The sequence below is a fragment of the Vipera berus genome (genome assembly GCF_964194415.1).
Source record: "Vipera berus genome assembly, chromosome: 3".
Taxonomy (NCBI): Eukaryota; Metazoa; Chordata; class Lepidosauria; order Squamata; family Viperidae; genus Vipera; species Vipera berus.
The window spans coordinates 168,709,148-168,723,138 of record NC_138204.1 but is presented as its reverse complement, the minus strand read 5'-3'; the positions used below and the strand labels follow the sequence as shown (position 1 = coordinate 168,723,138).

The 13,991-nt window shown below is 40.0% G+C and overlaps 1 protein-coding gene across 1 annotated transcript in view; it reads right to left on the bottom strand.

The window, feature by feature from the left end:
- The window catches only part of GREB1L (GREB1 like retinoic acid receptor coactivator), a 162,332-nt gene that overhangs the window by 59,694 nt on the left and 88,647 nt on the right, over positions 1-13,991 (bottom strand). Inside the window, exons 5-7 of the mRNA XM_081324854.1 lie at positions 13,265-13,441; positions 10,627-10,803; positions 8,943-9,065 (exon numbers count right to left, since the gene is read on the bottom strand). Coding sequence (XP_081180980.1) covers positions 8,943-9,065; positions 10,627-10,803; positions 13,265-13,441 — 477 coding nt within the window. The remainder of the gene's footprint in view (positions 1-8,942; positions 9,066-10,626; positions 10,804-13,264; positions 13,442-13,991) is intronic.

Below are 13,991 nucleotides of genomic sequence, written 5' to 3'. Positions count from 1 at the left end.
CACTTCCAACCCCCTGAGACGCTGCAGCAAGATACTATGGTCGATGGTATCGAAAGCCGCTGAGAGGTCTAATAGGACTAGGACAGAGGAACAGCCCCTGTCCCGAGTCTGCCAGAGATCATTCACCAGTGCGACCAATGCCGTCTCCGTGCTGTATCCAGGCCTGAAGCCCAATTGGTACGGGTCCAGGTAGTCAGTTTCCTCCAGGAACAGAGGGAGCTGACGTGCCACCACGCTCTCAACAACTTTCGCCACAAAGAGAAGGTTGGTGACAGGACGATAGTTGTTTAAAACAGCTGGATCCAGGACAGGCTTCTTGAAGAGGAGCCTCACCACCGCCTCCTTCAAGGCGGCAGGGAAGCTATCCTCCCTCAAAGAAGCAGTTATTATTGCATGGATCCAGCCTCGTGTCCCCTCCTGAGCTGCATACACCAGCCAGGAGGGGCACGGGTCCAACAAACACGTGGTGGAACTCAGCCTCCCCATGATCCTGTCCACCTCTTCTGGAGTCACAGGATCGAATTCATCACAGATAATATTTCCAAGACCGCTCATCTCCCCCCGTCTGACTCTGCCCAGTCGGAGTCCAGACCGGCCCGGATCTGAGCGATTTTATCTGTCAGATGCTGACTAAACTCCTCGGCCCGCCCCTGCAAGGGCTCCTCCCTCACCTCCTAATTAAGGAGGGAGCGAGTGACCCTAAACAGGGCGGCCAGGCGATTATCTGCAGAAGCGATGAGGGCAGCGAAGTAGTTAGACTTCGCCGCCTCCATCATGGTGAGATAAGACCTCATTGAAGTTCTTAACTGCAATCAATCAGATTCAGACCGGCTGGATCTCCAACAGCTCTCCAGACCCCGTCTCCGGCGCTTCATCTCCTGGAGCTCCACAGAAAACCATAAAGCCCAACGGGATCTGTGCCGGGTCAGAGGTCGCAAGGATACAACACGGTTGAGCGCCTCGGTGGCCGCCCTTTCCCAGGCATCCACCAAGGTGTCGGCCGGGCTGTGAGTGAGGGAGATAGGTATAGACCCAAGCACCGTCTGGAACTGTTCCGGATCCATTAGGCGTCTGGGGCGGAACCACCTGGTCGGCTACGCAGCCCAGCGGTGAGGGGTGGCAAAGCGGAAGACCAACCGCAGGAGATAATGATCGGTCCGGTCCATGACAGGGGGACAATAGTTGCGAACCCCCTCCCAGATCATCAAACCACTGTCCAGATAAGAAGACAAGATCAAGTGTGTGACCCCCTACATGAGTCGGACCCTGAATTACTTGGGTCAGGTCCATGGCCATCATGGAGGCCATGAACTCCTGAGCCAACTCTGACAACTCCCCCAGGGAAGGCAGGTTAAAGTCCCCCAGAACTATAAGTCTGGGAAACTCAACCGCCAACCCTGAGAGGGCATCGAGAAGCTCGGGCAGGGCTGTTGCCACGCAGCTGGGCACCAGGTACACTAGCAACAGGCCCAACTGAGCCCCAAGGCCGCACCTCAGGAGTGACTCACACCCGACTATCTGTACGACAGTGGCCTCCTGTGGACATAAGGTCTCCCGTATAACCACCGCCACCCCCCCGCCCCTGCCCTGAGCCCGAGGCCGGTGAAGCACACGGAAACCTGGAGGGCAAAGTTCAGTTAGAGGGACACCTCCCTCTGGGCCCAACCAGGTTTCCGTAATGCATGCCAGGTCCGCGCATTCCTCCTTGATCAGATCCCGAACGAGGGGAGCCTTATTCACAACAGACCTGGCATTAAAGTACACTAGCCTGAGCTCAGGGGCCTGATCTCCCTCACTCCCAGATAAACGGGTCCTGACTGGAGGGTTGCAGCGCGTCACCGCTTGGAGACAGCGGGGGCGTACTCCCAGATGTTGATGTGGCCCTCCATGTAACCGCCTGCTGCCATTCCCAATCATCATGGGGATTTGAAACCCCACCCCACTGCTAGGAAAACCAGAGGCCCCCAACCCCATCTCAGGCCCGGACTGACAAACGGTTGGTGGAACACCCCCCAATTCCAACCCAACCCTACCATCCACCCCCTCCCTAACCCCTTAAAACAACCAGCTAAAAACATACCAGGGGCCTCTTAATTTATTTCCACCAGAGGCCCCTGTCTATGCCCAACCACCTCTCGGGGTCCCAACAGTTGGGCCCGTCCTTAAGGGAAACATTGGAAAGGGCGGCGGGTTGCACCCAGGAGGGGGGGCCCTCTTGAGGGCGAACAAATCCGTACTAGAATACTGCAAGCGAGCCATGTAATAATGTCCGCATGGGGCAGCAATAGGCAGTTCGATGGTCAATAGATGGTATTAAGTCCGGGAAGAAAATCTAGAACTCAAGTCCACCAATCCAGCTCCGCTCTCACCCGAGCTGGTAACCAGGCGAAGTCCAACAAGCACCCTCTCACCGCAGCTGAGGGATCCAACCTGGTGCAGAGAGAGTTCAGAAACCGAAGGGATAGGCCTACCCCAACTGATCTCTCACATCAGTGGGGTGGTTGATGGCACATCCATGGCCGCCCTCTCACAGCGGTCAGTCCCTGGGTTCTCCCGGACAGTTCAGGGGAAAGTCACAGCTGACCCGGAAGGGTCACATGATGGTACTGTTGGTGGGGATGTTCCAGGGGCATGCATAGTCCTCCCCATTTCAGGCACAGGGGTTGAGAATAAGCAGAAGGACCCGACAAGGAGAAGGCCACACCTCCACCTGGCCATGCCTCTAAATAAGGTTTTTGATGGCTTATATTAAAAAATAATGCCCACATAAATATCATTAGACAGGCATGCATGGAAATCAAATTAACTGTATTATTTATAGAATAAAGTGGAAGACTCAGATATAGAAGTAAAGATATTGCCAGGGGCTGTCTGTGGAACAAATCACAATCTGCTCATGCACAAATTACAAGTCAAGCTAAAATGGAAGAATAAACCTACCAGTTTCTATATGATCTCAAACATATACCCATCATATTCAGACAGAAATCTTTTGGAAGTCCTGAGCTTACTGAGAGGAAATCTCTGTAATTATGGAATGAAATCAAATAGATTTTAAGAATGAATACTGAGAAAAACTAAGAAACAAAAGAAAGCAGACTGGATTCATTAAAGTATGTGGAAGTTACTAAGAGGAAAAGAAAGTCCAAAGCCAACAAGGAGAAAGGTCCCAAGGAGAAACTTAAGAATTTCAGAAAGCTGCTAGAAGAGATATTAAAATATCTGTATTTTAATTTGTAAGTAGATTGTCTATAGAGACATGGAACAACAAGGACAGCTTTTCAAAAGATCTTTGAACTCAAAAGTTTCCAGTCTCAAATTGGTATCCTAAAGCAGAGGACCCCAACCTTTTGGGCACCAGGGACCGGTTCTGTAGAGAAAGGTTTTTCCACATCAAGTCAAACAGCTACACTGATGGAATCATCTACAGAGCTAGAGAGTTCTAACGAAACTATGTCAGCAAATCGGAAAATGACCCAGTGGCCAACAAATTAGAAAATGTGAGTCTACATATCAAAACCAAAGAAAAGAAGCTTAACAGACTATGCAAATTACTACATAATATATTAATTCCACACACTAGGAAAATAATATTAGAATCATCCAATGTAAATCAGAACCCAAAATGAAATGGGATATACCAGATATTCAAAGTGGCTTTAAAACAAGATACATTATTACTTATGCACAATGGGCAATTGAGAATGTCAAACAATACCAAGGTCAGTATATGCTTTCTTGATAGAAAGGTCTTTCTTTAAATTGTATCAACCATGTCATGTTGTGGAATGTCCTAAGGCAAATGGGAATCCCAGAACACCTCATTGTTCTCATGTTATCTCTTCAAAGCAGGCCAGGTTAGGAAATAGATTTCACAAGTTTGACTGGAATTATGCTTTATTGATATAGGCTATAGTAAAAGAATCTTGAAAGCCATCCTATGTTTCTTTCCTTCCCTCTTATATCCCACTTGATTAGTGTATAGTCAGTAGCAGCTTCTTTCAAATGTTTTTCCCGTTTCCCATGCCTAACAAATGCTTGTTTTTCTAACTCTTTCTGCAACATTGCTTCAAAGTCACCTCTATAGCTCTCCACACCTCATGCAAACATATACACAGAACAGAAAGTCATAGTCAAGAAATGAGATAACAGTTACATATAAAAAGACAAGCAGATGACAAAACCATTCTTAAGAACTGACAATGAAGATTGATGAATAGTGTCTTTTTAGAATTGACAATTAATCAGCAGTCAAGAAATACACCACACTTGGCAGGGTACCAAAGAAAACCTTGGAAAAAATATTCAGATATTGTGACACGTCTATACCTACAAAGATCAGAATGTTTTTTTCTGTAAACTCCATGAAAACAAAAGTTGGACTCTGAATCTGAATCTGAAGATGCAAAATAGAAACAGCTTTTGAACTTCAGTGTTGAAGAAGACTCCTGGAAATATCACGGACAGCCAAGAAACAAACACGTGTATCGTATAACAAATCAATCTGAAGCACTCACTTGAAGTATAAATAACCAAGTTCAAATTATCAGACTTTGCATACATTATGCAAAGTCTTAGCTCCCTTAAAAAGTCCATAATGCTGGAAAAGGAGGAAAGAAAGAGTAAACGGGGAAAATCAGCAGCAAGGTGGGAGATATGATTGCAGTGATGATGGGTGCACTGTTGAGTCCTAAAGGGCCAGGTTGGGAAAAAATCATCTTGGGTAGGTCTGTCTATGTGGACACATTAATTCAATGCATGTAATCAAATCAATCAATAGTGAAATGATTCACTTGTCAGTGCAGGAAAACCTTCACAAAGGGGTCAGGTGCACTATGATTAATTTCATCTGCATGTCCATCTCAAAAGGCAATCACGGGGAGATCTTACCCTTGAGAGAAAATCAAGAAGGACAACAGCTGACAGGATCTCATTAAAGAAGGACACACTATGGATTTTCCAGTTCTGACATACCGTAGTTTCCGGCGTATAAGTCTACTTTTTAACCCATGAAAATCTTCTCAAAAGTTAGGGGTTGTCTTATACCGGGTGCTGAAAATTTAGGGACAGGGCTGTCTGGAAAACCTGGAGCGGATCTCCCATTTAGTCTGCACAGGGAAAGCGGGACCAATTGGAGAAGAAGCTGCAGTCTGTGATTTTTTACAGGCTGGGATCTGGGCGTCTTTCCTTCTAAAGTTGAAGAGCAGCTGTAGTATATCCCAACTTGAAAGGCAGGTGGGGAAGGCAGCAGCCAGAGCAGCGGCTTAGCTCTAAGGACACATTTGACTCAGGAACTGGGTGGGCTGGCTGGAAAACCTGGAGCGGATCTCCCATTTGGTCTTTTTTTTAAAAAATCCCATTTATATCTTGCCCTTCTCCGAAGACTCAGGGTGGCTTACAATTTAAAGCACAAATCAATGTGCTTAGCAATAGCCTTCATTCTGTGTATATGCCTGTTTATTAGGGCTTTCACCCCCCCCAGCAGCATTATTACAAAGTCAGCTTATTGCCCCCAACAATCTGGGTCCTCATTTTACCTACCTTGGAAGGATGGAAAGCTGAGTCAACCTTGAGCCTGGTGGGATGCGAACCTGCACTAATTGCAGGCTGCTGGTTTTACGTAAGGCTCTGCGCAGGGAAAGCTTTAGAGTGAATTAGGAAAAGTGAAAAAGTGAATTAGGAAAATAGGGAACGGTTGCTGGAATTGGGTATGTGTAGTTTAACGAAGAGAAGGGTGAGGGGTGACATGATAGCAGTGACCCAATATCTCAGGGGCTGCCACAAAGCAGAGGGAGCCAAGCTATTCTCCAAAGCACCTGAAAGCAGGACAAGAAGCAATGGATGGAAACTAGTCAAGGAGAGAAGCAACCTAGAACTAAGGAGAAACTTCCTGACAGTTAGAACAATTAACCAGTGGAACAACCTGCCTCCAGAAGTGGTGAATGCTCCAACACTGGAAGTTTTTAAGAAGAGACTGGAGAGCCATTTGTCTGAAGTGGTATAGGGTTTCCTGCCTTAGCAGGGGGTTGGACTAGATGACCTCCAAGGTCCCTTCCAACTACTACTTCTTCTTCTTCTTCTTCTTCTTCTTCTTCTTATTATTATTATTATTATTATTATTATTATTATTATTATTATTATTATTATATTGTTATTATTACTGTTATTGTTATTATTATTATAGTTTAATCCACTTGCACTGTTTTATGTTTACATGTTTGATGACAAACAGCCTTATGTTTATAAGTGACAGTTTTCCTACTAAGCACCTGCATGTCATAAGCATTTGAATTAAAATTACCATATTAAAATCAAATCTGATGTTTTTTAATTTTTATTTGGTGTGCATTGGAAGAGGGGTAGTCTTATACGGTGAGTATAGCCCAAACCCTATAATTTAACAGGAAATGTAGGGGGTCATCTTATACGCCCAGTCATCTTATACGCTGGAAAATATGGTACTACTGACCTTTTCTAATAAATTAAATCAGTTCCTGGATGGGTTTTGTGCTGCAGAACTTTTCAGCAGAAACAGCATTGCCATGCTAAACAAACCTTTCCATTTCAACCCCAACCATACCCCTAACCATACCATCAGGAAGGAGTGGTATATCTTCCTATCCTTCCATCCAGGATAAATACATTATTATTATTTTATTGCCGTCTCCATTACTGTTACTACATCATCATTCAAGAAGATTAGGTGCATTTTAGTGATAATACAATATAAGTCTACTTCTAAAAGGGAAATTATCTCTACTCATCCATGTTGCTTTATATGACTTTGAACTAGTCACTTTTTCTCAGCTGAACTCACGTTACATACTGCACAGAAAAAAATAGGCACATCTGAGGTAAACTATGTGGTTCTCTTACAGGAATTATTATTGATGTAGGAGCTTTATGAGTTTTATAAATAGACACAAATTCAGAAAAATGCAAAGACAGACTGCAATATATTATTAAATCTGAAAGCAATTAGCAGTAAATGGCCAATTCTGTTTATCTCTTCATTTTTCTACAATTATATAATAAAAGGACTCCTCCCCACCACCTACTCAAAATTATATTTGTGAAATAGAAAAGCTTGTGTGGGAGTAGATGGCTGGGAATGGATTTTGTGTATGGAAAGACAGCAGCTTATATTTGGTACTGGTACTCAAAATAATTTTTTTAAATTTAAATGCCATGTTATTTATGCCAAGTTCTAGTTGGTGAATCTCACTGCTCTGGTAAATAAAATCCAAAATATTTTCCACTGCTCTAAACCCTGGAAGATTATGCCATAATAGACCAGTTCATTTAAAAATATTATTGTGATGGATCAGTGAATTTGAGCAACCAGAGTTTGAGAAGGAGACTGCACTACCAGGCACTCTCTTTCTCAGCTAGCCTTCTTTAACGTTGATTTTCTGATATATTTGGATGATATATCTATCCCATCATCACTTTGGAGAAAACACAAATAACCTCAGATAACATAGTAGGCAGTGCTAAGCACTTGTGATACGGTATTTTCTATTTCTTAACATTACTAAACAATGGATAAAATATTGGTAATTAATATTAATTTAGTTTAATAATGAAAATATATTTTTACTGCAAAAATCTGTCAGTAGTATGGATATTGTCACAGTGGCCTTAATAAATAAAAACTAAAATTAAATATTATATCTGGCCACTTTACATTGGTAGAGAAGCATAGCAGTGTTAAAATGATAACTACTCAGAATTGGAAACATCTATACACTCATACATGCTCTGTTTAAATAAAGTTATTTCATTAAATTTATAATTGTGATCCAAAGAAATCTATTTTAATCCTTGTTAACAATAATACCAATTAAACACTTAAGCATAATTAAGATGGGCAGAAATTATTTCCCCCTGGAGAAATGGAGAAGACAGAGAGAAATAGTGTATATTGCATATATAACAGCATAATCATCAGGTATTTTGAGATGGATAACTCATCAATCCACCAATGAAAACAAATTGTGTAATTGTTTTCCCCTCTGTGATAAGAAAACATTGAAAAAATTTGAGGAAATACACCAGAGATTTAAAAGAACCACTAAAAATTCTGTGAATGAGGCTGGAAGACAATACTTTAAAACCTCCCCTGGAAATATTTTCATTCTCTAAATCACAGTTAAAGATTAATTTAATTGGCTATAACATCGCTTTAAATTTTAATTCCAACTGAAATTAACATGTACATTCATCAAGCAACAACAAATCAATACAAATCTGTGTATTCAGATTCTAGTCTTGATTTTATGAAAATAGTGGAGCACTTAAAACAGCAGAAAACAAAAAAGAAGAATTTTCCCAATGGTCTAGGGACAGATCACACTAAATACAAATTAATCCTCCATCTAAAGTTGCTGTTCTGCAGCATTAGTACTTTTGAGGAATTTTACCCTTGCAAAATTTTACTTCAGTCCTATCATCCACACTGTGGGACAAAGGCCCAAGGTGAGATATCTGCTCTATATATTTAAAATCTCCACACAGGACTCCAAAATATGCAAGGAGCCTGTATTAATGAATCATGAACCTCCACTCAGAACTCCCATTAATCTATAAACAATAGGAAAAGATAACCTGCCATAAAATCCTGAGGAAAGTACTCGAAGAGTTTTTACTGTATTTCAGTAGGAAATCTTTGCAAGCCTTACTAAACCTAATATACAAAGTGAAGCTTCACCATACTAAGATATGGCTAGCAACTAAGTTCTTTCTTGACAAAGATTCCAGAATAAGTTATAACTTAAAATCTGTTATTATATAATAAGTTCAGACATAGCACTCCTACCTAACCTATTGCAACCTGAAATTTTATGATTGGGAGCTTTACATCTACAGAGGAACTGTAATGGCGTCATAATCACTTCTTCACAAATGCCAACTCTAGGATGCAATGGACTCTCAGCTCCTACCTGTCTGGGTGAACCCTGGCTTGTATCCATTGGCTGTTCCACTCTCAGGGGTCACAGATGGAGTTGCTGAAGAACTAGGTTTAGCAGAATGGCTAGCAACAGAAGAGTGCCTGCTTCTACATTCTGCAAGTAAAGCAGCTATACAGTAGTACATATTTAAGCAGCCAGGTTGACAGTGAGGCAATGCAGCATGACAAATATTGTATGCAAAAACAAAACAAAATATAGTTATTGTGCAATCAAAAGAGTTAATTAAAAAGCAAATTTGTTGGAATTTGTTAAAGATTATTTTCAGAAACATTTAGGAAAATTCATGCAGCAGCTTTGACCCTAACTTTGTTATAGGAAATACAAGAATAATTTCAAAGAAAGCATACCTTCATACGAGAGATCTTAAAATCAAGTATGTCTGACACTACCATTTTCCTTGTTTCTTGTGCATGGGAGAAAAGATAACATCAGAACAAAGGGCTCTTGTAGAACTGCAACATCAGTATATTCCTCATACTGTTTACAGAAACAATTCTAGGACTTAGCACTAGAGAAGCCCATTGGTATCGCTCCAATATATAAAATATTGCACAAGACATGGGGGGGGGGTTGTTACACCAAACATAACCACACCTACAAGAATATTGTATTAATTAGGCCATGACAATGAGCAGCTGTTGGCATAGAAAACATAGTCTAAACAGCCATAGGATTGGAATATAGGGTTATTTTCAGGAAGATGTCCTTTCTTGAGGAAAAATGTGTGACAAGACTATCATGTTAAACACAATTTCTTGGCAACTTCTGGAATAAATATCCACCTATGATTGTCATCAATTGTTACATGGAATTCTTGGAATTCCATGTTTTACCCTATGCTGTCTCTGATGAACTTGATATTTTGATTAGCTTAGGCTACCTTCATTATCTCCACTACCTTCACACAATTTATTTCCAAGTAAATATGCATATAGGTGTTATATTAGTGTTGATTTACCATGAACTGATCTGCTATAGAGTGCAGTAGACCAGAGGTAGACAACCTGTTCCACAACATTTTTATTGTATAGAAGCTAACCTCCAAAATGCAGCTGTATTTTGGGAGTTAGCCTCTACGCAATAAAAATAGCTGAATTTTTTGGGGAGGGGAATGGGGGGGACAATTATGCAATCTTATACTAATTAGGGAAAAAAAATCACACCCTAGTATACATGATTTTCTTAGGCTTAGCACTCCAGAAGCATTCAAATATATTTTGTCTTTTCACTGATATAAGCATAACTTTTATCTTTCAACCTCATTACTTTATGGACTGCTTTGAGGCAAAAATTGTTCTGTGTTCCTTATTAGAAGAGTAAGATTAAGAAGAAATGAAGTAAACTACTTTGTAATAGAAAATTAATGTACTTTAAAGATGAATTCTATGTCCTTTAAAGATAGTTGGATAATCCTGGATTGAAGAAGGCTGTCATTTTATGTGGAAAAAGGTCCTTCAGTGGCTGTTAAGAAACACTTAAAACTATATATAATGTCTTACAAACTAAAAAGCTAGGTTTACAATATCATATCATCTGAAATTCCCTCTTTTAAGAAAAAGCATATCAAAACAATGTACTAGTTAACCATGCTATAATTCAATTCTCTTAATATTCCCCACACACGCTCAAGTACATCAAAGAAGATATTTCTTACCTTTCCAACATATAAGAGGTCCTTTTGAAAGCACACCTTGAGCATTTCTTATTAGGTAGTACTTTAAGTGCTTCTGCTTCTTTGGCTGAGTGGTGAGTTTCAAATTTATGTGGTTTGAAAATTCAGTGAAATATCGAAATCCTCTTTCTCCGCAGCCTATACAATTTCCAGAAAAACCTGTAGGGTTGGAGAAAAGCATGCTAGTTTTACAGTTTTTCTTCGATATTTGATAATATTATTTGTATTCAAGTTCTCTTCTTGGAATCTACTTGGCTTATTAATGTATTTCCCCTGGCACACTGATAGCTTAAAGAACAAAGAAGAATAATGAAACCAACATTTTCCAAGTATCATCAAGCTTCCCTGGTTTGTAGCCATATGCATCTGTTCTGCAAAATGTATAACATGCCATCATAACAGAAGCTCCACTCTTTTGTACTTGTTACAACCCTGCATAATATTAATGGCAGAATTTACTTTGTGATGTTTTGTCATACATCACTTTCCCCATGTGGATGTCCTTGCTTGAATTGTGGATTATATTCAAACTGTTAGATATCTAAATGTTAGGCTGCAAATCTTAAGTTATTCTAATAGGAAAGAACATTCCCATGCTTAGAAGACTCCTTCCTTTATACATCTTTGAAAATTTATTCCATTTTATAAATTAAAAAGGGTTTTAAAAAGTCACTATTTTTACATTAATACTAGGAACAAAGAGACTGGAACATTGGATTACAAAGCAATTAAATGACAGTTGAACGGAATATTTTTCAAAAGTTGATGTCCTACACAGTATAGAGATTCAGATATTCCAAGTAAATATTTGTAAAACCTATGTTTTTTACAGATTGTCTGCTTCTTCATGTTTGAACTGGGAATTAAAATAGAATTTATTTAGAACAGAGGACTGATTTAGAGGATTAGAAACCGATTGTTCCAAATGAGAGGAATTCACTCTTCCCTGAATCATTAATATCCATGTGAACGTGAGCAAACTTGAACACTATAATCCATTTGGCCCTTGTCTCAGTTGAATTGTTTATGCCAATCTCCAAAGTCCTTGCTTTGTTCTGCTATCTGTCTTTGATCTTGGACTAACCTATATACTTGCATTCCTGCCACAAATAGGCTTTTACAAAGTAATCTTTAAGCTACTGCTATAATTCTGATCTGATCCTGTAGAAATACCATTATTTCCAGGATACTGAAAAAGAATGGGATGAAAAAAGTTACAGCTATACCTCCTAATTCCTAAAGGTTTCCAAAACCAAATATTTTGCATCTTTTTATTGGAGTTCTATCTCCCATAAACTCTAACCAGCACAGCTCAATTTTGGAAATTACAGAATCTAATACATCTGAAGACTGTAAAAAATAAAGCTATGCAAAATTTGTACAAGCTAATATAGATCTCATATTACGGCACTCTTATGTGGTTTAACAGAAAAAAGACATAACATCACTTTATTTACATTCCAAACAGGGAGAAAATAATTACAGCCAAGCCCGGGCAGACAATGCTCAACCAGGTTATCTAAGCTGATCACACTAAACTATGATCCAGTTCATTGCATGGATTAAAACAGCATCTCCCACCATGAAAATCAAAAGAAGCTATTATATACAGTATGCTACAACGGTATACAGGTAGTCCTCATCTTACAGCCACTATTGAGCCCAACATTTCTATTGCTAAGCAAGATACTGAGTTTATCCCATTTTACAACCTTCTTTGCCACAATTGTTAAGTTAATCACTGCAGTTGCACAATAATATTTATTGTGTATTTGCTCTCTCTGGCTAAGCCATGCAATGAAGCTGGCTTCCCCATTGACATTGCTTGACAGAAGTTCACAAAAGGTGGTCACATGAACCCCGGGGACACTGTAACTGTCATAAATACATGCCAGTTGTCAAGAGTCCAAATTTTGATCAGATGATCGATCACAGGGATGCTGCAACAAGTGGAGGTGGAAGATACTTCTAATGTAATTTACTGGATCCCCTGAATGGAATGCTCACAAGTCCGAAAATTCAGAGGACTAAACCTCTGGTCCAGGTGACCAACCCAGATTGGATCCATAAGTGTGAAAAACAGTTATAGGTCACTTTTTTCACTGTAACTTCAAATTGTCAGTAAATGAATGGTTGTAAGTTATGAAACTACATATGAAGAAAAAAAAGCTCAAGGATTCTAGTAAAGCCTGTAACTTCCTTAATAAACTTTCCCTTTGAAGGAAAGAAATTCCCTTGGATCTCAAGCCTGTCTCTTTAATGATGCTCTTAATAGGTTTGCTAATACTGACAAATATATAGACTGCAGTTAATGAATTGGAAGATTCCAAACAATTTTTCTCTAATGAAAGAGCTTTCAAAAACTATCTCACGATAGTACAGGGAGAAAGCTTTGAAGTGAATCAATCCACTGTAACAGACATGTCAAACTCGTGACATCACGTGACATTGCGCGACGTATCGGAGCTTTTTTCCCATTGCCGGTAATGGGGTGGGCGCAGTTTCCTGGTGATGCGTCTGGCCCGCAGGCCAGCAGTTTGACACCCCTGCACTATAACATAAATTCACTCCATTGTACATCTGTCATATTATGAGGAATAATGAATGAATTCTCATTTACCTAAAAGTGCATTTTTTCCATGGTCATCCGGCAGAAATCTTTTATCAACAGCACAGACTAGAATATGCTCAGGAAGATTTGGAGACTTGGCTCCAACCAACAGGAAGCCTGGTGGGATATCAATCTGTTCCATACGCAATGATACTAATCGCAAATCTTTGCCAGCTTGACAAAAACCTGAAAAGAAATGATACATCGTGAAACAGCGATTTAGAACAACTTCCAAGTACACTGGTCACTCCAGGCTCCATATAATCTAACCCCTTCCCTTTTCACAAAACAGCCACCTGGTTCATTAGTTTATCATGGGCAAAGAAAACTAGATGAATTAGTTATAAAACAAATGTAGATTCATGAAACAAAATTAGGAGTTTATGCACTGTGCTGTGCTCCTTACAGGGAGAGAAGATAACAGTAGTGTACCGTGCTAGTAATTTTCACTTTATATGTTTGACAGTTTATTTCTGGTACACAAAAATGGTCATTGCAAATAGAAAGATAATATTTTGCCTCCTTCTTCCTGCTCCTGAAGAACAATGGAATACAAAAGACACCTTCCTTTTCTCTTTGTGATTCAAATGTGCAACTGTGTACTGTCAACCTAAACAGCATTACTTTCAACAGGATGCCATGTCTAGATGCAATATGGGCAAACTGCTTTAGCAATTGGAAGACACCTCTAAATTCCTAAGTCCAAATAGGCTTTCCCAGCTGCTCCAGATTGCTT